Consider the following 27,935-nt stretch of genomic DNA (forward strand, 5'->3'; position numbering starts at 1 on the left):
CAAAGAGGCTGACAAAGGAGATGCTGTAGTTTTCATGAAGAGGTTAGATTACAAACAGTTGCTCCCAGGCAACTCACCAACAAGCACATTCTACAGGCCTCTTTCCTCTGATCCTACTGAGTGTGACAGGGCGCTTGCCCTGCACTAGCCCTTTAAAGGCAAACCCCAGTCCGGAGCAGGGCCTGGGCATTTAGCCCCAGCTGAGGCCGAGTCAGCTGATTAGGGCCCAGCTGGGCGCTATATAGGAGGATGAGCTGCTGCTCGGAGGGGAAAGAGCAGTAAAAGCCTGGTTGCTGGGGGAGTAGGAGGCTCCCTGAAGCTAGGGCAGTGCTGGGGGGGGCAAGGCAAGGCTAGGGAAGCTCTGGCCAAGCAAGCTCCCAGACTGCAGGGCCTGACGCACGACCCGCGGAAGAAACAACAACCCCCGGAAGGGGAGCTCAGAGACTGATGTGGGCATTGCCGGAGGGCAGTGTCCTGAAGAGGACGCCGTGGCCTGGAAGGAAGAAGGGAGACACCACCTGAGGAAGGCACCCAGCTGGCCAGAAGGAGCTAATTCCCAGGACAGACGGCTGGTGGCGCTGTGGTGGTGAGTAAAACCCCTTCACACTGAAGAATACCAAAAGAAACTATACCATCTGCTCAGGAAACTCCCTGCTATAGCTCGGGACCATATCTACACAGACACATCTCCAGAGCACCAGCCAGGAGTATTCTATCTGCTACCCAAGATCCATGGAAATACTGGCCAGCCCATCATCTCAGACATTAGCATTCTTACAGCAGGATTATCCGGCTATGTTGATTCTCTCCTCAAACTCTATGCTACCAGAACTCCTAGCTGTCCTGAGGAAACTACAGCGCATCAGTAATCTTCTTGAAAACACCACTCTGGCCACCATGAATGTAGAAGCTCTTTACACCAATATTCCACAGGAGAATGAACTATTAGCTATCAGGAACAATGTCCCCAGTGATGCCATGACACACCTGGTGGTGGAGCTATGTGACTTTGTCCCCGCCCACAACTATTTCTGACTTGGGGACAATTTATATCTTCAAATCAGCAACACTGCTGTGGGTACCCACATGGCCCCACAATATGCCAATATTTTTATGGCTGACCTCGAACAACGTTTCCTCAGCTCCCGTCCTCTAGCATCTCTCCTCTACTTATGTTACATAGATGACATTAGCATATGGACCCACCAGAAGGTGACCCTTAAAGAATTCCACAGAGATTTCAACAATTTCCATCCCACCATCAACCTCAGACGGGACCAGTCCTCACAAGAAATCTACTTTCTGTATAGTATAGGCCACCCTACTGACTGCTATTCTTATCTACAAGCCTCTAGCTTCCATCCAGGACACATTACGTGATCCCTTTTCTACAGCCAATTTCTAAGATATAATCGGATCTGCTCCAATCCCAGACACAGTAACAAAGACCTATAAGATCTTTATCAGGCTCTCTTAAAACTAAAATACCCACCTGGGGAAGAAAGGAAACAGACTGACAGAGCCAGGAGAGTACCCAGAAGTCACCTACTTCAAGACAGGCCCAACAAGGAAAATAACAGGGCACCACTGGTCATCACCTACAGCCCCCACCTTAAACCTCTCCAGTGCATCACTGACAATCTACAAACTATCCTGGAAAATGATCCTTCACTCTCACAGACCTTGGGAGATTGTAGGCAAGGACTGGCCTGACAGCCCCCTGCTCCCAACCTAAAGCAAATACTTACCAGTAGCCATACATCACACCACAAGTGTGGATGTGAATGTGTACCTCTGGACTCATCAGTTAACCTTCAGATACACAAAGCCTTCGCTCCCCTGAACTGCTGCCTCTGTATCAGATACTCTCATCAGAAGCAGCAGCAAGGGGGAAGGCGGGAGCTCATGCATGTGGGGAGCCGGCTTATAAGCTGGCTCCCCACACGTAGGCTCCCTCTGAGTACCAGCTCCCTCGGAGCTGCTTGCCACTCATGCTGTTGCCTCAGATACAGAGGCAGCATAGTGGGGAGTAGGCAGGGCAGGTGCTGATAGGACCCAGTTTTTAAGCCAGCTCTCCATGAACACCAGATCCTGTTCTCAGCCCCCACATATACAGAGTTTTTTCCAAACTACACTATAGAGTTTTTCCAAAAAAAGGCAGTTTTTCCTAAAAAAAACATGAGTTATGTCCATACTGCAATCGCGTTCTTCCAAAAGAAAATTGAAAGAACAGAGGGATTTTCCCAACATTAGTAAACCTCTTTCTATGAGGAAGAAGCCTTTTTTGGAAAGAGCTCTTTCGGAAAAAGGTGTGTGTGTGGATGGGGAAGAGGAAAGCGGAAAAAGCACAGGTGCCTTGGTGGCCATTTTGCCCATAGTAATCACAGCTTACATGCGATACAGTATCCATTCAGTGTGGACTATCTTTCGAAAAAGCAGATCGCTTCTTCAATGAGCTTTGGCAGTGTGGACGTGCTCTTTCAAAAGAAGTTTTTTCGGAAGATCTCTTCCGGAAAACCTTCTTCCAAAAGAAGCCCACAGTCTAGACATAGCCTTACTGCTAAAATTTTCAGTGGCTACACGTTTACAAAAATAAACACATTTTAGCATTTCTACACAACAGACACACTTACCTAGGAACCCACCCCTGCAACAAACTAGATAGGTAAGCGACTACTCAAGTAGCTGACTGCCCCATAAGTCAACTACCCAGTAAAGTTAGGCTTATTACGTAGTCAAGTCACTACTCAACTTCTCTCTTCCCTCCACTTGCTGCCTCTGTAACAGAGGCAGCAAGTGGGGGGAAGAAGCAGAAGCGGGTGCTGGGGGGAGCCAGTTTAAAAGCTGGTTCCCCCCAGCACCATCTCTGCAGTGCAGGGGAACGTACGGGGGATAGAACTGCAGCCGTCCTGGAGCCGGCCCAAGCCAGGACTGCTTAGTACCGGCTCGTGCCATCCCTGGGAGCTATCCCGCTGTGACTCTGCATTTTTAATATAGTAAGAGCCGGGGTGCCTGCGAGCCCAGCTCCTACTACATTTAAACTGAAGAGCCACTGTGGGGGTAGCAAGTGACCTCCCTTATTAACTAATCGAGTAGTCAATGGAAATTCCATCTACTACCCAATCAAATAATTAACCACTACTTAAAATCCCTACAACAAACCCCATTGCCAATTCTGTCCATATATCTGTATAAGTGACAACATCACAGAGGGTCATGTACCAGCACATCCACTAATATGATATATGCCATCAAGTGCCAGCAATGCCCCTCTGCCATGTATATTGATCAAATCAGTTAGTCTCTGTGCCAAAGGATAAATGGACACAAATCAGACATCAGGAATGGTAATGCACAAAAACGTGTAGCGTAAGGGTTGGGAACCCCTTTTTGCATCAGGGGCCACTGGCCTACAGAAAAATCAGTCAGGGGCTGCATAAGAGAAGGAAAAAAAAACCCTCACTGATGTGGCCCCCAAGTGAGAAAGAAAAAGACACATTCCCCTTGCACACCAGAGCCTGGGGGGGGGGCAAGCTTCTTAGATTTTGTGTGCGCCAACCCTGCGGTGAGGTGGCAGGGGAGCTGGAACTCCAGCACAGGCTCCCCAATGGTGGGGGGCCCTGAGCCTTGGGGACCAGATTCAGGCAGGCCAGGAACAGCATCCCGTTCCCCAGGGCTTAGGTTCCCCACCTCTGCTGTAGGGTAACATTTTAACTTCCCTGGACATTCAAAAATGGATTAAGAAGTAGCTATTCTTCTACAAAGGAATTTTATCATTTGATTACTGAGGGAGACATCCGAACTGGATTTAAAAGTTCAACACTTTCAACTTAGGCTTAAATAAAGATCTTAACTGGTTAACTAATTTCCCCATATTTGACTTAATTAGAGTCATTAACACTAGTCCTACAATTTGCAGATAACTTCTTTTGCTGTTATATAAACGCCCGGGATTAAATATAAATATGGAAGGGTATGTCTACACTTGCACCCTCTTTTGAGAGAGGGATGCAAATGAAGACATTTGAAATTGCAAATGAAGTCGGGATTAAATATCCCGTGCTTCATTTGCATATTCGCAATATGGCGCTATTTCGAAATAACAGATGCTGTTAAGAAGCAGTTATTTCAAGAGAAAACCCTTCTCTCAAAATAATTGGTAAACCTCATTGTATGAGAAATAAGGGTTATTTCGAGAGAAGGGTTTTCTCTCGAAAGAGCCACATCTTAACAGCATCTGTTATTTCGAAATAGCGCTATTTCAAAATAGCGTCATAACGCAAATATGCAAATGAAGTTCAGGATATTTAAATCCCGGCTTCATTTGCAATTTCAAATGTCTTCATTTGCATCCCTCTATCAAAAGAGGGTGCAAGTGTAGACATATTCTTAGTCACTAAGGTGCCACAAGACTGCTCATTGTTTTTAAAGTTACAGATTTTCACAGCTACCCTTCCAAAACGTTTTTTCTTTGATAACTTGATACTCATTCATTGAACAAAATATTGATATAAAATTTTAAAAAAAGAAGTGTAGTTAGATGAATTAAGTATTCTGAGTTCAAGTGTATTAAAGTACACATTCACGTAATGCAACTCTGGTGGTAAAAACTCTCAATGTACGCACAGAAATATGTGACTTAAAATTACAGGGATTGCTTTGTAATTATCTTCTACTATATATTTGAGAGAGTATGTCTGTGAGTCTGTTTGTTCAAGAACTCCTAAATGGCAGAGCTAGGACCAACACGTTTGTGGCTTCCTCATATCATAACCTAAAGCAAGGTAAGGGTTTGGTTATGCCAGGACAATACAATGTGCCTGGAATGTGATTGTTTCTCATAAAACAGAAAGGAGGCATCTGCTAGCAGAGATGATTATACTGTATAATGAGCAGCAAGGACCATAAATGGGGCAGCAAGGACCATAAATGGAGTCCAGGATAGCTATAACCCCACTGGGCCAGCAGTGGGTAGGCTGGCGAAAGGGATAGCTATCTAATAAGGATGTAAAGGAGTAGTCAACTAGTTGACTACACAATAAGCAGGAGCTTATCAGGTAGCACAATCAACACTTGCTTATTCTCTCCCCCTCCCCCCACCCCCGGCATTTTAAAGGGAAGTCAGAAGGAGAGGATGCTGGTTGAATCTCTGTTCTCGGGTCTCAGCACAAACACCACCCGCTCACTGCCACTCTGAATTTTTCAAGGGAAGCCAGCATGAGTGCTGAGACCTGGGACCAGGGAATCAGCCAGTGCCCTCTCCTGACAGCTTCCCTTTAAAAATGCAGAGTGGCAGTGGGAGGTTGTACTGAGACCCAGCAAGAGCAGGGAGTGAGCGCTGACGCCGCCCTTCCTTATTGACTGATTGAGTAGTCGATGGAATTAACTGCTACTTAACATTAGCCAATTAACTGCTACTTAATATTCTTACTATCTACTATATATTTCAGAGTTTATCTGTTTGTGTGTCTGTATGTCTGTCCTCCAGATGCTTTGTAATCCAGCACATTCAATTAAGCGGCCACCCCATGCCCTATTTGTGCCAGATAACAAAGCCTTCACTGTATTTCCCTCGCATTAAAAACGTAGAGTAGGCTGCCCTATTTGCTAATGTGCCTGAAAAGTGATTTGACAGGAACATTATTGGGCAAGAGAGTATTCAGTGTCATGCCAAAAACAAGTGGACTACCAATTAGGTGCAATCAGAAGTTATGCTGTCTGTTCACTCCACTTATAGGGCTCCAAACTCTCTCAAGACATCAACTTTCAAAGACTACTGGTAATTAATCTTTTATATGGATTATTTTTATAATGATTTTTGCATAATTTTTCTTTTAGAATTTTTTAAGGGGGGAACTTACCCAATCAGATCAAGGAGACAGGATTCATCGTCATCATCATCCATGACAACTAAAGCAAAAAGAAAAGGATTGATATTTCATCAAAGTCAGAGAAAAGATTTCCTTCAAATGATTTAAAAGCACAAAGTCAATTTTTTTCAATAAACAATTTGTGGGAATTGCGTGATATTTACTTTGGGCCATATTCTTAGAAGAACCTGTACATCTGATACTGAAGTTAATACAAATCCTGTAAGTAATATAGGTTCTGCAGTCTTATTTGAGTGCAGAATTTAATCCCATGCATTATCAGTGCAAACATAATGCAGTATTTTAACCCTGTAGTTCTGTCATTATTTTACAAATGGAGGAAAACAGTGAACAGAACAAACTGACCAATCAGACCATTTTGTAGATGAAAAAATGTTCATTATAGATTCATATTTCTATCACAATAAAATGCTTTTCTAGGAATTTTATTTATAGTGGCAGCTTCTCCATCATAAATGAGCAAATGAATGCTGTAGAACCTGAAACATTGGGGACTACTTTGCATAGTATTTTGTTACTAAAAATAAATAAATAAGGTGGAGTAAATTGAGGGGAGTTGGAACCACAGCTCAGTGGGCTGGGAAGAACATTATATGCCCAGCCTAATTCATAAGGCACTGAGCAGCTGGCTGAGAAAGATGCTTTTTTCTCAGACCCCTTTAAGCACACATTTGTGTCAGTGGCCAGTCCCCCAATATATGCCCACTCTTAGTTTCTTCTAAGTGGCACTTATAAGCATTCTTGAATAAGATCCTGGATAATAGAAGAAGTAACTGAAAAGCCTAAATAAGATCTGATACACACATATTTTGCATTAACAGAATTGTATTTTATCATTTGTGCATTAACTGCACCCTATCCTATTTACCACTTGTTCAGTCTGGCATTTATGTTCTTCTGCATTTATAATGTTGATCACTTTCTCCTCTGCTCTTTAGGCTTTTGATATTATAGGAGTCTGGTTTTCCTACCACAATAAAAATCATTACCTCATTTGATTGCTCTATCTCAGGGGTTCCCAAACTTTTTGACACGGGGACCAGTAAATCCATTCACGAACTTTTGGAGGACCGGTAATTTTCATTTGCATATTCATTAACCAAATGATGAATATTCAAATAAGTTGTTTCTGGTCCTCCCAAAACCCCCAGTGCCAGCCTTAGCAAAGCTTTTGATATGGTCACCCACAATATTCTTGCCAGCAAGTTAAGGAATATGGATTGGATAAATGGACTGTAAGACAGACAGAAAGCTGGTTAGACCAGGGTTTCCCAAACATTTTACTTTAGTTGGAACCCTTTTTTTTCAGTACTGCTTTTTGCAGCCCAAAAATATAAACACATAAAAAACAAACTGAGAAAATACCAGACATATAGCATGTCTGGTATTTTCTCATTAGGTAAGTTGTATTATTACTAGATGTATCAGTTTGTAGTTTCGAACTGCCTGGCTGGTAAATGTGCTCAGGCTGCATGAGTGTGTCTACCAGCCAGACAGTTCACAACTACTCGAGGCGGGGGCGTGTGGGGGGACAATAGAATCCCTGGGCCGGACTAACTCATGCTTTGTGCTTTGCGAGGGGGAGGGGGAAACGGGGGCAGCGCCCCAATATCTACATATGGCCGGGTCAGTCCCACTCCCCGCAGGCCGATTCATTCTTCCCCCCGCTGCACCTCTAGCCAGCCCCAGTTCCCCTAGCCCCCTCCTGGGCAGCCAGTTCTCCCCCGCTTCTCCTCCCAATCTCCCTTGGTCAGTCCCACTGCCCGCATTCAGCCCTCCTTCCGGCGGCCGCTTCTCTCCCCCCGTCCCAATCTTCCCCGGCCAGCTCCCTGCCCCCAACCTCGCACCCCCCGGCAGCCCTGCTTCCACCGGCCTCCCAGTCTCCCCAGCCTGCCCCGATTCCTCCATCCAGTGCTGCTTCCAGTGGCCAGCTCTCCCCTCCTTCTCACCCCAGAATCCCCTGGCACCTGCACTTTCCCTTAGCCTGCACCCTCCTGGTGCCTCCCCCTTCTCTTACTACCCCTGCCCCCTTTGCCCTCTTTTTCCCTAATACCCACCCCCTCACCACTTTCTGCCCCCATCCCTCTCTGTGCCCTCACACAACTTGCTCCATCCTGGCCTTCCTCATGCCCAGCCCTTCTTTCAAGCCTTCTCCCAGCACCTCCTGCTCCAGCCCCCAATGCCCTTTCCCTCTCTTCTCCTCTCCCAGCATCACCCTGTCCCCTCTCCCACTGACACCTCCCCTCCTGCCCTTTCCTTCATTGGCTGCACTTGGCCCCCTGGCATTTGTCTCTCTCTCCTGCACCCTGTCCCTTGGTGCCTTCCCCTCCCATCCCACCGCCGCCACCGCCGCCTCGCCGCCCAAGCCCGTTCCCTACCTTCTGCCTTCCACATTGCAGGGCCGGAGGCTGTGCTCAGGCCCCAGAGGCCGGCCCCGGAGGCAGTGTGGCCCCGCCACGTGCCTCCGAAGAGTTTTAAAATCCCGGGCCGTGACATCACGTCACGCCCGAGCATCCTCCTCGCCCACGTGCAACGCCACACATGGGCAGCAGCAGGTGGTGAGGAGGAGCCGCGCACGGCGGGGACGCTTTGGGGGCGGGGTGGGAGGACGCGCGGGGGGCGGGCCCAGGCCCAATCCCGCTCCAGGCAGAGCCGCGGGAGAGACCCAGCTCCACATATTGGTGGAGCAGGGCCTCCTGGCTCTGTAATTCGCCGACACTTCCGGGTTCAGAGACGCGGGGCCCAAATCGGCCTAAGGCCGGGCCTGCCGGCAGCCACTAGCCATGCTGAGGTATTTTTTTCCTGCGGCCTGGTAGCGGGCCGCAGCCCATAGTTTGGGAAACGCTGCTCTATCTCCTTTGCCTTTTCCCACTCCATTGACATCCCTTAACACTATATTTTTCTACTATCTCTCTTGCTTTCACTATTTAAGACTCCCATTCTATGCTGGCGTTTCCCAAATCTACCTCAACAGCCCCAATTTTAATCCAGCTATCCAGTCTCATGTTCCCAAATGCCTTCTCCTCAGAAGTGTCCTGCAACCACCTCAAATTTAATGTGTCCAAAATGAAATTTCTTAGTAATTTATCAATTTATTCTGTTCTCTACCTTGCTGACAACTCCACTATCGCTGCTAGGGATGTAAGTGACTAATCGACTAGTCGATTATCCAATAAGCAAAAGCTAGTCAACTAGTCGCTCACACCCTTCTCTCCCCCCCCCCCCCCCCCAGTGTTTATGGGGAAAGAGGCATGCTACTATTTCTATGTTTATAACACTTCCTAACCCTGAAAAGGCTTTTGTGCAGAAAGGACCGTGATTCTACAATAAGTAACTTCTTCTGTTAGTAAGAAGGCATAGACTGTGTGAATATAGGCTTGGATGAAAAGGAGTGTAGTTGTTAACATTGATTTTGCAGTATACTTTGAATACTCATCGAGGGATTTGTTACACCTATTTCTAGGTTTCAGAAACAATTAGGTACATAATCTCTAAATATCATATAACCAGAAAAAAAGAGCATCACAAAATACTAATAACCTGAATGACAATCCACACACGACAAATCTTTACAGATGAAATGTGTCAGTGAAAGATACCTGATTTACAACCAACTTTATTATTTTTCCCATTCCCATTCAACAGATATGTGCAAAACAAAATATCAGCAGTCTTTACACAATCAATACAATAGTGCCTCATACAAGCCAAAAATAAAGATCCTATTTTTGGATATCCTGTATCCAAAACCTGTTACATTCTGCTGAGAGCATCATTCATATATATTATAAGCGCCATATGCACTTGAGACTTGATACAGTTCAAATAACAGAAACCGTAAAACTTCCTATTATTTATAGCCTCAAGTGACTGCCACAATTTCCTGCTTACTATGATGCCATACTGAATTGCAAGAGAAAAAATGAGCTGCTAAAGATCTGAAAACAGCATATAGAGGATGTGGTCTGTGGAAAAGTGATTCAAGTTTAGTACTAAGCATGAAACCCAGGGTATGTCTAAACTTGCTCCCTAGTTCGAACTAGGGATGCAAATGTAGCCAACCGAAACTGCTAATTAAGCGGGGATTTAAATATCCCGCATTTCATTAGCATAATCTCGCTCGCGCGCTATTCCGCTCACCAGCTGATTCGAACCAGGAAGTGCACTCCGGAACGCGTTAGTTCGAATCAAACCCCTTGGTTCGAACTAACGTTACTCAAAAAATGAGGAGTAACGTTAGTTCCAACCAAGGAGTTTGATTTGAACTAATGCGTCCTGGAGCGCACTTCCTGGTTCGAATCAGCTGGTGAGCGGAATAGCGCGGGGGCGAGATTATGCTAATGAAGCATGGGATATTTAAATCCCTGCTTCATTAGCAATTTCGGTCGGCTACATTTGCATCCCTAGTTCGAACGAGGGAGCAAGTGTAGACGTACCCTCCGAGACTAGTTAGATATTTAGGCTAAATTCTGCTCAATTCACTGGTGTAAAGCTGGAGTAATCCTACTGACCTCAATTAAATTATTCCAGATGAGCCTCAGTGTAATTGACAGAATTTTACTCAGAGACCTAGATACTATAGTATTTATTATCAATCACAATAAATTAAAAGATACTTAGCCAAATTCAGTCTGATGCAAACAGGTGAAAGTCCTTAAATTTACTTGTTTACAAAAGGGAGCAAATTTAACAAGTGATGTGTAAAATGCTGCAAATTTAAACTTTATACATATTTACTTCCATTTACTAATGTGTTTGCGGACATTTAAGTTTGTATAATATACACACCAAGAAGCTAGAAAAAGTGGAAAAGGTATAACTTTCTACAGGATTTATTATTTAAACATACAACGCCTTCTGCTTGGTGTGGGTCGTGGGTTTCTTTGGGGGGTTTTTGGCACACTCCTCCATTTTAGCTCTTTAGCATGCACTGACAGAATACGGCCAATCATCCCTAAGTTTTACATACCTAAAAGAAAAAATAACAAAGTCCCACTTATAAGCAGGCTTCCACAAGGCACAGACTGGTCTGTGAGTTGTTACATCTAGTCTCACTGCCAGTGAAGTGTAAGCTGAGGCTCTAAATGGTAAAAATATATGAAAATTAGGGATGTCAAGTGTGATTGACTACACAATTAACTTCTAAGTCTGGAAGCTGGGGCCTCTAAGGAGCTGGCTTTCAGCAGGCTTTTCACGAGCACCAGATCCACCTGCCTCTCCTCCCCTTGCGCTACTGGCTCTGATCGAGAGGTAGCAGCACAGAGGGTGAGGTATGTAGGCTGGAACCTATACACGCAGAGAGCCAGCTTCAAGCAGGCTCCCCCGCACATGCCAGCTCTGCCAAGCCACCTCCTCCCCGCTTTGCTGCCTCTCGAAAGCCAGTTCCCCCAGCACCAGCTTCACGGTGCCACCTGCTCCCACCCCTGTGCTACTGCTGCCTTCCCCTGGACAGGGGCTGCTGTCACCCTGCACTGCTGGCAGCCAGTCTGAGCAGGCAGCCAGTTTTTAATAGGTGATTGTAGAGATGTACTCAAATTCTAAAACTACTCCGTGATGTATAGCATACATAATGGCATACACCCACCACAAGGTAATTTTCTCATCTTTTATCAATCATTTATCAGTAAGGAGGTATTATGCAAATTGTTCTAGTGCAAAATTTAAATTACATCTTTCTTGTCATAGAAGTGCTTTGAGAATATTAATAAAATATTACTATTTATTTCCACAATCACACAATTGATTTGCAACCTTATAATCTAATCTAAGGTAGGAACGTGAATGGTTAACCAGTTAACTGGTAAATATTCTGGCGGGGGGGAGGTAGAAGAGGGAGCACTGCACAGGATCAGCTCCAGTCCAGCCATGCTGGCCCCCATTTATTTGGTTAACCAGTTAAACATAATGTTTAATTGGCTAAGTAATTAAATGGGATTTTATATCCCTAATTTAGGGGCCTCAAACTCTTAGCTCATGGTCCATCTACAGCCAGAGCATTTTTCCAATCATGCCCAGGAATCCTGGTGTCCCGGAGGGGGCAGGGCATATTTGTCGTTATCCTCCAAGCTCCACCTCTTCCCACCACCACCACCACCAACCCTCTCCCCCCACATTGCACCCATCCTCTGAGGGATGTGGCATCAGAGATTATTGTGGGGGTCGGAATAAACTTTGCTTATTTCCCAATCTTAAAAAGTACAAATAGATTGAGCAATAATTTGTCTTAAGATCTAAAATATTTATAGAATAGTTTTTGTTCTTGTCCTTCTTAAAAACCAAACCAACTCAAATCAAGATATCTTGCTATGTTGTGAATTTTAAAATATTATAAACAGACTTTGGCAAGAACAAAAACAATGATATCCAGCTAAAAACCTGTGAAAAGTTTTAGTTTGATGTGATTTGAAATGGGTTAATTTATGCATACATAAATCTTTAACAACGTGTTACTTCTATAAAAAGGAGAATGAAGTATTTAAAAATGGAAAAGAAAACTGAAAAAAGCAAAATCCAGTGAAGGTAGTGTAACATTGCAAAACTGATTTTAATATGTAATATTAAAATAATTTAATTTGGAGAGAACAAGGACTTTTAAAATGTTAAAATATAACATAGCCTTGAGTGCCAGTTAAATTCAGCAATATGGAATGAAGTGGATTGTTCCCCACAGAGACACCGACCTTCTGATTTCCTGAGGTTTCTTGACCCTGCTCTGTCTTAGGTCCTGCCTCACTCTAACCCTTGCCCCCCATTCCACATTCTTCCTTGAGCATGTCCCTTCCTCACTCTGCCTCTTCCGGTCCCTGTTCCTCTTCTCCCCAGCACCTCTTGCTGAACAGCTGATCTTCGGCAGGTGGAAGAGGGCTCATTGGCAGGGTCCATTGGTAGAGCCCTGCAAATCCACAGATGTAGATGGGGATATCCGTGGCTCATTTTTGTGGAGACAGGTGCAGATGCAAAATTTTGTATCCACTCAGGTTTCTACCAATTGGTGGAAGGAGGTGCTGGGAGGAGAAGAGCTGATTGGTGAGGTCCACCTGTGGGTTCTGAGCAGCTGCTGTTTTTTTTCTGTGAGTACTCCAGACTTGAAATACTAAGGTTCTTAGATGAGGGATTCTCAAACTTCATTACATTACAACCCCCCTCTGACAACAAAAATTGCTACACAACCCAGGAGGGGTGGGGCCAAAGCAGATGCCCAAGGGCCTTCTGCACCAGCTATGGTCCTATAAACTGAGCCTTGCCACCCAGGGCTGAATGAAACACAGAGCTTGGGCTCTGTGTGGGGGGCTTGTGCTCTCACTTTAGCTCTGGGCCCCACCAACTCCAACACCAGCCCTAGAAACCTCATTAAAATGGGGTTGCTATCCTTTTTGGGGTTCTGACCCCCAGTCTGTAAACTGCCATTCTAGAGTATTTGTAATAAGTAGGCTTAGAAGGATATTAGATTTTTATTTGCAAATGTAAGTTAATGTCAATTTCACCCTATGACCAAACTGACAAAACTATTTCTATTAATAATAATTTACAATAGGCAATGCAAGAAAAATGCAGCTGAAGAATTTGAGTTTGTTATAAGGTTCTGTCATGTTGACAGTTTGTCTTTTAACTGTTAAAACTTTCCTTGTCTGTCTCCTGTCATTAAATAATTATTGTCTTACTTCCCTACAATTTCCTGAAACTGTAAAAATGTATATGGATAAAACTGAAAAAAAGCTTATGCACCATATTTTTGCACAACTGTGAAAATTTAAACAGATAAAATAGAAAAAAGTGCTTAAAATAAACAACAATGTTATTTCAAAACATTTCCAAACATAAGACATCCAAAAGTTACATCATAGTGTGTTTTTGGTGCTCATGATAATATAAACAGTTGAACGTAATCAGACATTACTCTGCTGTGTTAATTGGATTGTACTTGCTTAGAACAGGACCATATTTGGTGTGATGATAAAATATTGATTTTTGACAGATTTAATAGTATGGAGGTAATAATATTTACATGTTTTACATGTTATATTGAAGTGGTTCCTGAGAAAGGTTATGATGCATCTTGTCAGTTCCTTTGCATTTATTCTACATTCAGTGCTCCCCATTATAAGTCCTCTTTATGTTTGTGGATGCTTTGGGCATGCATTCATGAGAGCATAGTTTTTGCTTTAAAAGTTTTCAGTAAATACATAGAGCATAATATAGCATGTCAGAAAATCATCTGGAAGCGCAAGAGAATATATATATTGCTATTTCAGTAAGAGGCTAAATGAATATTTTTAAAGAAAAAATAGCTTGCTTTCAGGTTATGAACCTGTATGCTACATTTTGGTCTGAAACAATTTATTGAAGAATGCTAGTTCATACAGTTCATCTTCTACCTATGCAGGATAAATACAAAAGAAAATTAAAGTAAAGGTCCAACTTAGCTTTCATTTATTTAATTTGCTGAAGGTGACAGAACACAAGTAGCTCATCCAGCTTTTCTACTGTAGGGCTGTGTCTAGACTGGCAAGTTATTCCGGAAAATCAGCCGCTTTTCCGGAAAAACTTGCCAGCTGTCTACACTGGCCGCTTGAATTTCTGCAAAAGCACTGACGATCTCATGTAAGATTGTCAGTGCTTTTCCAGAAATACTATGCTGCTCCCGTTCGGGCAAAAGTCTTTTTCCGAAAGACTTTTACGCAAAAGGGCCAGTATAGACAGTACAGTACTGTTTTCCTCAAAAATGGCGAAAATGGCGATCGGGGCTTTTTTGCGGAAAAGCGTATCTAGATTGGCCACGGACACTTTTCCGCAAAAAGTGCTTTTGCGGAAAAGTGTCCTGCCAATCTAGATGCGCTTTTCCAAAAATGCTTTTAACAGAAAACTTTTCCGTTAAAAGCATTTCCGGAAAATCATGCCAGTGTAAACGTAGCCTAGGTGTTTATGGAGATTAACTATATCCACATGCTATGTCTACACTATAGTGTTTTGGTGCAAATACGGCTGTTTTTGTGCAAAAACTCATGGAGCGTCCACACCTCAAGCGCATTTTTGCGCAAGAAAATTTACAGTAAAACAGCAGAACAGAGGGCTTTTTACGGTGTAGGTATACCTCCTTCTACAAGGAATAACTCCTTTTTGCGTAAGAGTTCTTGCGCAAAAAGGTGTGTGTTGATGCTCAACAGGGGCTTCTTGTGCAAAAAGAGCCTATCAGAAAAAGCACATTCTATAAATGGCAATCAAAATTTTCTTGCGCAAGAGTGTCCATGCAGTGTGGATGCTCTTTTGCACAAAAGCACATCACTTTTGTGATGCACTTTTGAGGTTTGGATGGGCTTTTGCGCAAGAAGTTTTTGCGGAACATGTCTTCTGCAAAGAGCTTCTTGAGCAAAAACCCTTCAGTGTAGACCAGTGTTTCCCAATTGGTGTTCCACGGAGCACAACGAGGGGTTCCGCGGGGAGCCGGCGCTCCCCCGCCCCCTCTGAAAAAGAGAGAGAGAGAGCCCGTCCCTGCCGTGCGAGACCTTCCGTGATCTCCCCCCTGGCTGGCTGCTGCTGCCCTGCGCAGCACACGCAAACCAGCAGGTGGAGAGACGCCTGGACGTGACATAACGTCACAGCCTGGGATTTTAAACTTGCTGGGCGCTGTGATGAGCGCATGGGTGAGTTGCGGGTTCGGAGTCCGGGGACAGAGCACAGACTCCGGCCCCACAAAGTGGAAGTCAGAAGGTACGGGAGAGGGAAAGGGAGGGAGAGGGAAGGGGCTTGTGCAGAGGGAAAGGGAAAGGGATGGGAGAGGAAGGTGCTTGTGTGGAGGGGAAGGGGAAGGCACCCTAGGAGCGCTGCAGATTGGCCGCCCGCGCTCTGGGTGCGCAGCGCTTGGGGGGGAGCGCTGGCCCCGGGCACGCGGCACCTGGGAGGGGGCGCCGGCCCCGGGCACGCGGCACCTGGGAGGGGGCGCCGGCCCCGGGAGCGCAGCGCTGGGGGGGGGGCGCCAGCCCCAGGCAGGCGGTGCTGGGGGGGTCGCCGGCCCTGGGCGCACGGCACTTAGGGGGAGGGGGCGCCGGACACAGGCGTGCGGCGCTTGGGGGGGGCACCGGACACGGGCGTGCGGCGCTTGGGGGGGGGCCGGACACGGGCGCGTGGCGCTTGGGGGGGGCGCCCCCAGGCACGCGGCGATGGGGGGGCCCTGTCCCCGGGCGCGCAAGTGTCCCCGCCCTCTGGCGCCCGGCGGGCAAAAGGGACAGGGGTGGAGGAGAGACAAATGGCAGGGGGCCAAGCTCAGACAATGAGGAAAAGGGCAGGAGGGGAGGTGTTAGTGGGAGGGGGACAGGGTGATGCTGGGAGGGGAGAGGGTAAGGGCACTGGGGGCTAGAGGGGTGAGGGGAAGTGCTGGGAGAAGGCTTGAAAGAAGAGGTGGGCATGAGGAAGGCTGGGATGGAGCAAGTCATGTGAAAGGGCACAGGGGCATGAGGGGAATGGGGGCAGAGGGTGGTGAGGGGTGGGCATCAGGGAAAAATGGAGCAAAGGGGGCAGGGGAAGTGAGGGAAAGGGGAGGCACCAGGAGGGTGCAGAGGTAAGAGAAGGTGCAGGTGCCAGGGGATTCTGGAGGGACCACCATCAGAGGAGAGACGCAGGACAGGTTTGTAGAGGGAAGTGTTAGAAGAGGGGATGAGGAGGGGTAGCTCACATGATCAGAGTGGGGCTACTGGAGAAGTGGGCACAGGGAGGAGAGAAGGGCTGGTGAAGGGGGGCAGGTTGCAGGAGGGCTGAGGACAGTGAGAAGAGCAGGAGTCAGGACAGCAGAGGAGGGTGAGGAGTCGGGGGGCAGCAGGCACCAGGGGAGCTGACATGGCAGCAGAGGGAAAAGGTAGAGGTTTAAAAATATTTATTAAAAACTTGGGTGGTACATCCAAACAAGCCACATGAACTCAATACTGGTGCACAACACAAAATTCATTTTGCTCATGTAAGGAAACTCTTAGGCTATGTCTACACTGGTTGTTTCTTGTGCAAGAACATCTTGTGCAAGTGTTCTTGTGTAAGAACACATCCACTCTTCCATGTGCGAGCTGTGCTTTTGCACAAGAGCATCTATGGCAGCATGGACACTCTCTTGTCCAAGGAAGTGCCGATGGCCATTTTAGCCATAGCGCTTTCTTGCTCAAGAAATTCATGTTGCCTATCTACACTGGCCTCTTCTGCAAGAATAGTTGCTCAAAAGGGCTTATTCCTGAGTGGGAGCATTGTAGTTCTTGCGCAAGAAGCCTTGATTTCATACATGAGAACGTTAGTGTACTTGTGCAAGAACACACGGCCAGTGTAGACAGGCAACACATTTTTGCGCAAGAGCGTCCGCTTTGGCGCAAGATCGTGCCAGTGTAGACACAGCCAAGGGGAGGGAGGAAGGCAGGGGCAGGGAATCAGCACTGGCTCAGCATGTCTACATGGTTTGGGGGAAGGTGCAGGGAAATTGAGCTCAGCTGGGTTGCAGAGTGGGGAGGTCTGGGGAGCTGGGCTGTGGGGTGGGGTGTGTGTGTGTGGAGCTCAGTTTGACTGCAGGAGGAGGGAGGTGCCGGGAACCGGGGCTAGACTCAAGGGGAGGGAGGGACAGGGAATCGGCTCTTGGCTCAGCAATTTTGTGGGGCTTGGAGGAGGTGCAGGGAAACGGGGATCAGCTGTGCTGTGGGGGAGGCATGCAGGGAACCAGTGCAGGGCTCAGCTGGGCTGAGGTGGACACGGGAGGGCATACAGAACAGACGGGCAGCTCAGTTGGGCTGTGAGGGGCTGCAGGGAACTGGTGCTGCATTCCCTTGGATTGTGAGGGATGGTTTTGGGGGAAGTGCAGGGAACCAGCAAGGGTGGGCAGCTTAGTTCGGTTGCAGGGGATAGAGATGCAAAGAAGCCTAGTAGGGAAAGGGGGGGGGGGACCAGGAGCCCTGAAATGACCTCCCCTGGTCCAAAAATTCCTCAGCTGGGACCAGTCAGGTCTAGAGGGTGCCAGATCAGGGAGGTCCAACTCCTACCCAAGTCCCCTCCTCGCACCCTCCCTCATAGCCAGACACCCTACATCCAGCCTTCTTCTGCACCCTACCTATCTGGTCTGCACCCTACCCAGACCTTGGCCCCTTCCGCCCCCCAGCTCTCTCCCAGATCCTGCACCCCATCCCTATCCCGCTCCTTGGCAGCCCTGCCATCCACCCTAGCACCGCCCTGGCCCCAGCACCTTGCCTCACACCCCAGGACTCAGCACCACCCTGGCCCTGGCCCCAGCCCCCTGCCATCCACGCTAGCACCCAGCAGCACCCTGTTCCTTGTCCCAGCACCTTGCCAGTCACCCTAGTGCCCAGCAGGACCATTCCCCTGACCCCAGCACCCTGCCACCTGCCTGTCCCAGCACCCTGCCACCTGAGCCAGCATCCTTCCACCCAGCAGCACCCTCTCCCCAGCCCCAGCACCCACTAGCACTCTGTCCCCTACCCCCACCAGCACATTTGGGACCACATTAGTGAGGCTTGGGGGTTTTTTGGAGGAGCTTTTTTTTGTTTTTTTGCATCTTACTTGTGTGTCCACAACTGACTTTTCTGTGGGTCAGTGACCTTTGACTCAAAACAGGTTAGTCACCCCTCTCGCATATAAAGACAATGCTAAAACCTTTTGAGTTTGACATAATATTTTATTTAAAAATGAAGCCAGGCCAACAAGCCCCTAATTGGGACCAAACCCCCATTTCACTGCAACATCATAACACTCCTGCACCACCTGACCCCAAATCTGAGCCTATCATACACTGGAACCCCTGTCCTGAGCCTCTTACATCCCCACACTCCTGCATCCCCACATCCTCAGTCTTCTGCCACAACATTCCTCCACCATCCACACATCACAAATCTGTGTCCTGAGTCCCTCACATATCCAGCCCGAACTCCTGCACCCTCACATCCACAAGCCCTGGCTTGCTCAGCACCCCAACCTTCCACGTGAACCCAACACTTCCCAGCATAGAGCCCCCTCCCTGAGTCAACAGCCCTTTCTCCTACATCCAAATTCCCTCCCAGAGCTTGTACTTCTCACCCCTTCCCACACACAAATCCCTCATTCCCACCCCACACCTCACTCTCACTAGGTTGAGACAAGTATAAGGGCTGGATATAGCAAGTGATGGAGAGGAGGGGAACAGAGCGGATGAGGCCTCACAGAAAGGAGATGGGGGGGTGGGGTGTCTTGGGGAAGGAATGTGAATTTCATGAATTGGTGGGTCCCTCTCTCCTCCCCTGCCCCACCCCACCCCCCCTTTTTTTTTACTTGACAAACCTAGGGGTTCCTTGAAATTTTGAAAAGCTGAAAAGGGTTCCTCAGCCAAATAAAATTGGGAAACACTGGTGTAGACAAAGCCTCAGTGTTTTTCTGTCATGCTCTGATATCTGTATCTAAATTAACTAGTTTGTAGTATAAGCTGTTTAAATGTAAATACCTGACTCATTAAACTGTGGATGTATCTAGACTACACCTCCCTGTCGATAGAGAGATGTAGATTAGAGACATCGAAATTGCTAATGAAGCTGGGATTTAAATATCCCACAATTCATTAGCATAAACATGGCCACTGCTTTTTTCAAAACGGAGCTTTTTTTTAAAAAACGGCAGTCGAGATGCGGATCTGTCAAAAATAAATCGTTTTTCGACAGATCCTGTATTCCTTAAAAAATGAGGTTTACAGGATCTGTCAAAAAAAGGGTTAATTTTTCGACAGATCCACATCTAGACTGCCATTTTTTTAAAAAAAGCTCAGTTTTGAAAAAAAGCGGCCAGCCATGTTTATGCTAATGAAGCGCAAGATATTCAAATCCTGGCTTCATCAGCAATTTCGATGTGCCTAATCAATATCTCTCTTTCGACAGAGAGATGTAGTCTAGACGTAGCCTGTGTGAAAAATGTCAATTTTCTGTGCTCTTTTTCTTTTGGTGCCCCTCTCCCTCTTTTTTCCGTTTCCTGGGAGTGTAAGGAACGGATCTTTTAAGAAATGTTTAATAAAATTAAAGTAATAAAAAGAATTATCAAGTAGTTAGTGTCTAATATATAATATTGTTTAAAATTACTCATTTATAATGGAAAGCACTCTGCATTTTCTTAGTATGTACTTATTTTTAATAGTTTGGGAGGCTAATAGATTTTTTTTCAATATTTGTTGGAACTTTAAGAAATGGGGGTGAGAATGGTAAAATGCACTTGGTGCTCGTCAAACATAATTTGAAGCCAAATGCAGTTCTTGAGACAAAGTAAGAAATGAGTCAAAGCAAGGGGGGGTGGAGATTTATATAATTCACATCTTCCGGTTCTCATCCAACACCTTCAGTTTAAATTCACTTATGTTCCTGTAGATTTATTTATTTTCACTAGGGATGTTAGAGATTGTGTAATTGAACAGTCATGTAACCACATGAAATCTTTGCGGTTACATGACTATTGGATAGTACCCCAGGGTGGGGCCAGAAGCCAGCAGCACAGGGTGGCAGGAGAGCACTAGTTCCCCCCAGCACCATCTCTGTGCGCAGAGCAAGGAAGGCAGTAGCACAACTGGGAAATGGCACGAGCAGGGATTCCTTGAATCCCTGCTCACACCAAGTCCTGACTACTGTGCCTCTGCCTCTGAAATGTAGCAACAGCCCCATGGGATTCTTTCTACATTTAAAAGGCTTGATTCCCTGCTTGGCCAGGTTCCCCACTGCGCCTCTGCCTTTTAAATGTAGTAAGAGCGGTAGGCGGCTCTTACTACATTTAAAAGGCAGAGGTGCAGCCTGGATAGCGAGTGCCCCAACCCCTCTTCTTGATTAACTCAGTAGTCTATGAAAATTCCATCAACTACTCGATTAGTTGATTAATCAAAATTTAACATTCCTAGTTCAGGGTTGGGATAGGGGTTCAGGAAGCAGGCTCTGGCAAGCCACCGTTTAACTGAGATGGCTTCCGTGTGGTGGAGCAGTGAATTTAAGCCATGTGCTGCCCATCATCTATAGGCACCCACAGATTCTACCGGTCACAGTTTTTCCGTTATTGATCAATGGGAGCTGCAGGAGTGGTGTCTACAGACAAGAACAGCTTGTGGAGAGCCTCCTGCTCTGCCCTTCTCAGTGGATGCAGGAACATGCCAGACACTTCCAGGAGCAGCAATTACCAGAGGGATAATTACTCCACCCACAACAGGTTAGGTATTTTACAACTCACTATTCAAAAAATTAAATTTAAATGCAAAAGAGAAAATTATGAAATGCATACACCAGTCAAAAACCAAAAATAACACACTTTGCAAGCAGTAAAATAGTAACAACCCCTCCTCCCATGTATATGTTGGGTCGAGAGATGAGAGTGAAAGACAGTGTTTGTGAGAATGACAGACACACACACAGTGGGTGAGAGTGACAGAGATTTGCACTGTCAAGCTCCTTCTATCCCCTTCTCTCTGTGTGGAGATAGGGAACTGAAGTCCAGGGAGGAGGGATGCCCTGACATCAGCACCCCTCCTCTTCTCCCTCCCACACTCTGCACAGCAAGCAGGAGGCTCGTGGGGGGGCCAGCTCCAAAGCAGAGGGCAGGAGCAGCATGACAGTGGATGGAGAGGCAACTGCAGTGTCAACACTTGATACAGTAAAACTCCATTGATCCGGCATCCAATGCTCCGGCACTCCCGATGGTCCAGCACCATTGGGAACCCAGAAGTGCTCCAGGCAGCCAGACAATTGGAGCTGCTCTGCGCCCAGCTTCCCCAATTCAGCCGCTGCTGAAACTGACCAGCAGCTGAATCAGGGAAGCCGGGGGCAGAGCAGCTGGGGTGCTGCCGGGTTGGTCCCGTAGCACCGCCCCTCGGTGCTGCGGGACCAACCCGGCAGCACCGCAGCTGCTCTGCCACAGGCATCCCCGATTCAGCCGCTGCTGAAACTGACCCGCAGCGGCTGAATCGGGGACGCCTGGAGCAGAGCCGGACTATCGGAAGGGGGGGCTATGAGGGATCTAGGGTGGCATCCTCCCCACCCCACCCCAGATCCCTTATAGCCCACCCTTCTGATAGTCCAGCATATTTGATAATCTTGCACCCCCTGGGTCCTAAAGGTGCCGGATTATATGAAGTTTACTGTAGCTTCCTGGCCAGATCAGTCAGGACAACCTGTCAGAGGCTGCAAGGTCTACCTGTAGATCCCAATCTTCTAGTTGATGACCACTGCTGTAAACTAACTTTATGGGACTGCAGGAACCTTGGCTACACCCCTAAGGCCTGTATGAGCTGAAAGAAGCTAAGCCAGGAGCAGAGAACTGGCTGCTGTTCCTCACTCTGAAGCACTTTGCAGACAATAATGATGTTGTTAAACCTCTACCAGGGATCATGGGCAATGCTACTCAGAGCAAGGAGAACCTGGGAGGAGAAATAACTTATGTGTTAATTGTCTGCTTTAAATGCTGTTTTGATTTTAGCCAAACTGTTTCAGTTCACTTTCTCAGTCAGTGTGATTCTTCAGCTCCTCTGTAAATGTAGCAATGGGGAGAGTCATTTCTATTTTGCTATTCTCAGTTTTTGTATTTTCTCATAATAGGGTTTTCTTTAAGCCTGTTCACTTGTGAGTTAACTGATTAGTTAATCAGTAAGCTGGCTGACTAGCAGTGATCCACAGCAGAGGAAGAGTCTCTTGGACTCCAAGGGTACGTCTAGACTACAGGGTTTTGTCGACAGATACTGTCAACAAAGCTTCTGTCGACAAAGAGCGTCTAGACTACATTCAGTTCTGTCGACAAAGCAAGCTGCTTTGTCGACAAAGCAAGCTGCTTTGTCGACATAACAGTGTGGACGCAAAGGACAGTTTAGATGCAATAATGCCTTCTGTCGACAGAACTCTGTCGACAAAAGGCCTTATTCCTCGTAAAAAGAGGTTTACCAGTGTCGACAAAACTGCTGAGTTCTGTCGACGTTATGTCGACAGAACTCAGCGGTAGTGTAGACGCAGGTTTAGTTTTGTCGACAAAAGTCCACTTTTGTTGACAAAACCCTGTAGTCTAGACACACCCAGACTGAGGATTCCCTACAAGCAAGAGGAGAGATCATTCAGGCTCAGCATATGGTGCAGATTTGATGATCAGAGGCACAAACTGAGACTTTGGTGAACTAAATCTAAGCTTTTGGGACCTCTCAGTCTTTTCTTATTGTGTTTGTGTGGACTGAACTGTTCCAATTCTACTATCAGTTTTCTCTTTACTTATGTTTACTGTAACTGAACATTATCTGTGGGTTATAAAATAGCTGTGTCCTGTTGTAAGAATTAGATTATTTGTTTCTCCATAAGATTTTATGAAGTTATGTAATTAAATTAATTTATTTAGTTTCTTTTTTAACTTGAATATAGAGAGGCTGACACCGGGCAATCCTTGCTGAAATTCCTTACAGACTGAACTCTGTGTCTCCAGTACTGCTATCGTAGTGGGGGAGGAGGGCTTAGACACTAGAGAAGGTCAGTTAAGTCTAGCCCACTCTAGGTTACACAGGCACTGAGTTCACAGCTTCTACTGGCCACGGTTTCCCGTTATTGATCAATGGGAGCTGCAGGAGTGGTGTCTGTAGACAAGAACAGCTTGTGGAGACCTCCTGCTCTGCTCTTCTCAGGGGCTGTAGGACATGCCAGCCACTTCCAGGAGCAGCAATTACCAGAGGGAAAATTACTCCATCCATAATAGGTTAGGTATTTTAGAACTCACTACTCAAAGAATTAAATTTAAATGTAAAAGAGAAATGAAAATTATGAAATGCACAAACCAGTCAAAAACCAAAAATAACACACTTTGCAAGCAGTAAAAGAAGTAGCAACCACCTCCCATGTCTGTGTTGGGTCAGGAGTTGAAAGTGAAGGACAGTGTGTGTTTATGAGAATGACAGACACACACAGTGGGTGAGAGTGACAGAAATTTGCATTGTCAAGCTCCCTCCATCCTTTCCTCTCTGTGTGGAGATAGCGTACAGAAGTCCAGGGAGGAGGGATGCCCTGACATCAGCACCCCTCCTCTTCTCCCTCCCACACTCTGCACAGCAAGCAGGAGGCTGCCGGAGGGGCAGTTCCAAGGCAGAGGGCAGGAGCAGCATGACAGTGGATGGAGGGCAACTGCAGTGCCAGCACTTGATAGCTTCCTGGACAGATCAGTCAGGATCACCTGTCAGAGGCTGCAAGGTCTACCTGTAGATCCCAATCGTCTGGTTGATGACCACTGCTGTAAACTAACTTTATGAGACTGCAGGAAACTTGGCCACATCCCTAAGTGGGCATCCAGCTAACTGAAATCATGCTGGACCATGGATGTTGCCAGACCAGAGTGTGCTGGGCCAGAGAGGATCACCTGTCAAGAGGCTCTAAGAACTACCAGTAGATCCTGATCTACTAATTGGTGACCATGGGCCTAGACTTATCGGGTACTCAGGTCAACTACTTGCATTCTCCCGCTCCCTCCCCCGCCCAATGTCTCTGTATGAGACAGCAAGGGGGGGGAGCAGGAATTGGTGCTAGGGGAAGCTGGCTTAAAAGCCAGTTCCACCCACACTGTCTCTGCCGTGTCGCCTACCCCCATGCTGCTACCTCTATGAGAGACAGCAGCACGGGGGGGGCTGGCAGCAGGACTGGTTGCCACAGAGCAGCCTCTGCCCATAGCAGGCCCAGGGTCGCTGTAGTCAAGAGGCTGCTCCATATTTAAACTGTAGACGTGCAGAGGAGCGTAGGTCCTGCATCCAGTTCAATACTGGACTGAGCAAGTCCTTCCTTCTTGACTAATCGTGTAGTCAATAAAAAACATCCTTAGTACTGGCAACACCACAGTTAACCAATATAAGCGATATCTACCTTGTCTTTGCTGTACAAAGCTATACTGTTTCTACACCATCCTAGAAGAGAAGCAGTTTACACTGTCAAAGGAACAGTCAATGGGTGACTGTAGCCCCCCCCCCCCCCATTGCACCTCTTCATTTAAAGTGTATTAGGAGCCAAGCTTGCAGGCAGCCTACCTCAGTTCCAGCTCATCCCAGGTCAGGGAGCTCAGACCTCCCCTCCCCTGGACGGGGGTTGCTGCACAGGGTGACAGGCAGCCAGCCTGCAACGGGAGCCAGTGTTTAAACTGGCTCCCTCACAGACAAGCTCCCATCTGGCACCCTGTGCTGCTGCCTCTGATAGAGACACAGCAGTGTGGGACTGCAAGGGGCTCCCTTGGAGTGGGGTCAGAATGCACTACTACCAGCTCTACCCCCGAGGACTATAGAATAGTCAACTAACAGATAAGAATTCAGGAGGTCAATCGACTATTCAATTAACTGATATTTAACATCCTTATTCTTAATCAGAATAACTATGTTAGATAAAGCCCCTGTATAAATGCAGCTATACCAGTAAAAAAAGTCCTTTTGCTGGAATAGCTTGGTTTTGTTTGGATAACTAGTAGGGATGTGAGCAGGTGACTGGGTATGCAGTAAACATAAAATTTAACAGGTGATGCTTACTGGATAATGGTTAACCATTACTTGGGAGCAGCCCACAACCCTCCGTGGGCTGAGAGCGGCTCTAGCTCTGTGGGACTGCCAGCTCCCAGCCTCTGAAGCAGCCCAGCCGTGACAGATGGGGGGGAATGGCTCCTCCCCCCACCTGTTTTAATCAGGTAACCAGTTAAACTTAAGGGGGAAAAGGAGGAGGTAGTACAAAGCACTGCTTGAAGCCTGGGTCCAGACTTTGAAACACCATATGCAGCCCAGGGCCAGCTGGGGTGTCTCCAGGATGCACACGGTGTTTCAAAGCAGCAGTGCTGTGTGGAGCCTGGGATCAGCTGGGGACTCCCCCACTGACTCTGGGCTTCGTGTGGCGCTGTCACTTTGAAACACCCAAAGGAGCCCAGTATAAAGCTTTGTGCAGCATTTCAAAGTGACAGAGCCACATGGAGCCTGGAATCAGCTGCAAAATGCATCTACTATTCGATTAGTCAATTAGTTGACTTAATAAATGGGGTTTTACATCTCTAGTAACTGGTATAAACCCGTGGTAGTCAATATTTTTTTTTGTCAGGGTACAAATTTCTTGGTTAAGGTATAGTCAAGGTTTTGGCTCTAGAGAAAATAATAATAATAATAAATAATTAAAATCCAGTAGTGATAAGTACATAAAAAGACGTCAAGGTCTGTTCAAAACTGTTGGTCCCAGACCCAGTGGAAGCCAGGACTGAGCTGGGCTGCTAGCCAGCCTGCTAAAAAATGTATTGGCAAGGGGCAGGGGAGGAGGGGAAATGTGTGTAGTCTATAGCATTAACCTATAAGCTTTTTCTTATTGGTTAATCGACTACACTATTATATACCTATTAAGGATGCAGTTTTTCCATACTCTGTCCCAGCAAAATTTGCCTGGTCTCGTCTTGAAAGAAGTGACACTTGTTAATATGACCTTTGTGCATTTAATTCCTAAGCTTGTAAATGTTTGGAATTATTCACAAACATATGTGTGTGTTTAAGCATTTGCAGGATTGAGCAATTAGTGATATATTATTCTTAGTATTGTTACTATATTTCTATCACTTACTTACTAATTTTTTCAAATTAGTACAAAAATCTACAAGAAATCTCCCAATCACTAGCACAAAGTAGATAGATTCACATTATAAATAATCAGTACTACTCAAATTACTTCTCACTATTACGATTTCAATATTATTCTTAGTAAAATAATGCCAAATAACAGCTCTGAAAGAGACGTGTTTTCATTTATATTAAAAAAAAATAAAATTCAGAGATAATCGAGAATTCCACTACCTTTTAATTGAATTCAAATAATGAATTCAAGGAATTTATTGTCCTGTCAGTAATAATTGTCTTCAAAAAACAAGCTTTAATATGGTTGTGTCAAGATGTGCTATAGACATTAGTTTATATAAAGAATTTAAAAAAAATAAATTAGAAAAATGTTTAATTTCTCACTGACAATATAACTCAACATTCATTTTCTTTCATTAATAGGAAACGTTTTTTTATAAATGCCTTAAAATTAATTCCAAATGAAAAGGACTTTCACTACCATCATAAAAAAATTAGAGGCCAGAGTTGGAACAGGAACATGTTGTATCAAAAGGCATAAAATTAAAAGGTAAACAAACAAATGTGCCATGAGCTTCAATCGTTTTTTTACAGTTTGACAGAATTCATTCCTATCTCCTGAATATAGATTGTATCCTTTCCCTAAATGCACATATTAATGACTACACTTTAAACTGTGTAGAATTTGAATGCTATAGGCACAGGTTTTTTAAAAAGGAACATTTCAACCATCTCATTCAAATTAACACAGCTCAAAAAAAAAAAAAAAGCCCCACCGCATCAAAACATAACAGCCATTTTTCAACCAATGGGAGGGAATTCTCAATGAGCAATTTCTTTTAAATATCAATCTTAAAAATGATAATGAGAAAATACCAGCTCCCTCCCCTCCCCCCCCCCAAAATACTCATTCATGTCTATCACAAACAGGGTAACAAAAACTACTGGGTTACTTGCCCTAAGCATGTGGCTAAGTAGAATTTTGCTAGGCTATTTAAAAGCAGTTTTCATAGTCTTTCTAGTAATGAAGAATGTTTTGTTTGTCATGTCTTCGCAACAGGTATTTTTGAAATGTCTGATGTTTCCTTTTAATTTATTAACACACCTTATTTTGATTATCAACAAAGCCTGAGACAGCAGCCTTCACAAGGAGGTAAATGCTTTTAAACTCGCTGTGATATTAATTTCAACTGTAGGAGTATCTCCCTCCCAAGTTTGGCGCATATTATGGATTCAGAGGTAAACAAATATTTAATTCACATTATCGCCCTTGAAATAATAGAGTTTCCACCACCTCTGGGGCTCCTTCACACCTCCCTCAAGTCATTTGGCTTTGAAGGCATTTCACACAACTCCCAGGAGTGCACCCCTCTCAGATCTGGCAACAGCCCAGGGCTGTGGGGATCATTTGAGAGGTGAAGGAAGGGAAGAGACTTCCAATCAAGTAGAGAAGACACAGAAGGGCTCTTCCT

At 45.9% G+C, this 27,935-nt stretch overlaps 1 protein-coding gene across 2 annotated transcripts in view; it reads right to left on the bottom strand.

The window, feature by feature from the left end:
- The window catches only part of BICRAL (BICRA like chromatin remodeling complex associated protein), a 95,003-nt gene that overhangs the window by 43,746 nt on the left and 23,322 nt on the right, over window positions 1-27,935 (bottom strand). For both annotated transcript variants that reach the window (XM_075925436.1, XM_006122087.3), the window contains exon 2: window positions 5,862-5,910. In XM_075925436.1, the coding sequence (XP_075781551.1) occupies window positions 5,862-5,905 (44 nt within the window). In that variant the 5' untranslated portion in view covers window positions 5,906-5,910. The remainder of the gene's footprint in view (window positions 1-5,861; window positions 5,911-27,935) is intronic.

Source organism: Pelodiscus sinensis, chromosome 3 (genome assembly GCF_049634645.1).
Source record: "Pelodiscus sinensis isolate JC-2024 chromosome 3, ASM4963464v1, whole genome shotgun sequence".
NCBI classification, from domain to species: Eukaryota; Metazoa; Chordata; order Testudines; family Trionychidae; genus Pelodiscus; species Pelodiscus sinensis.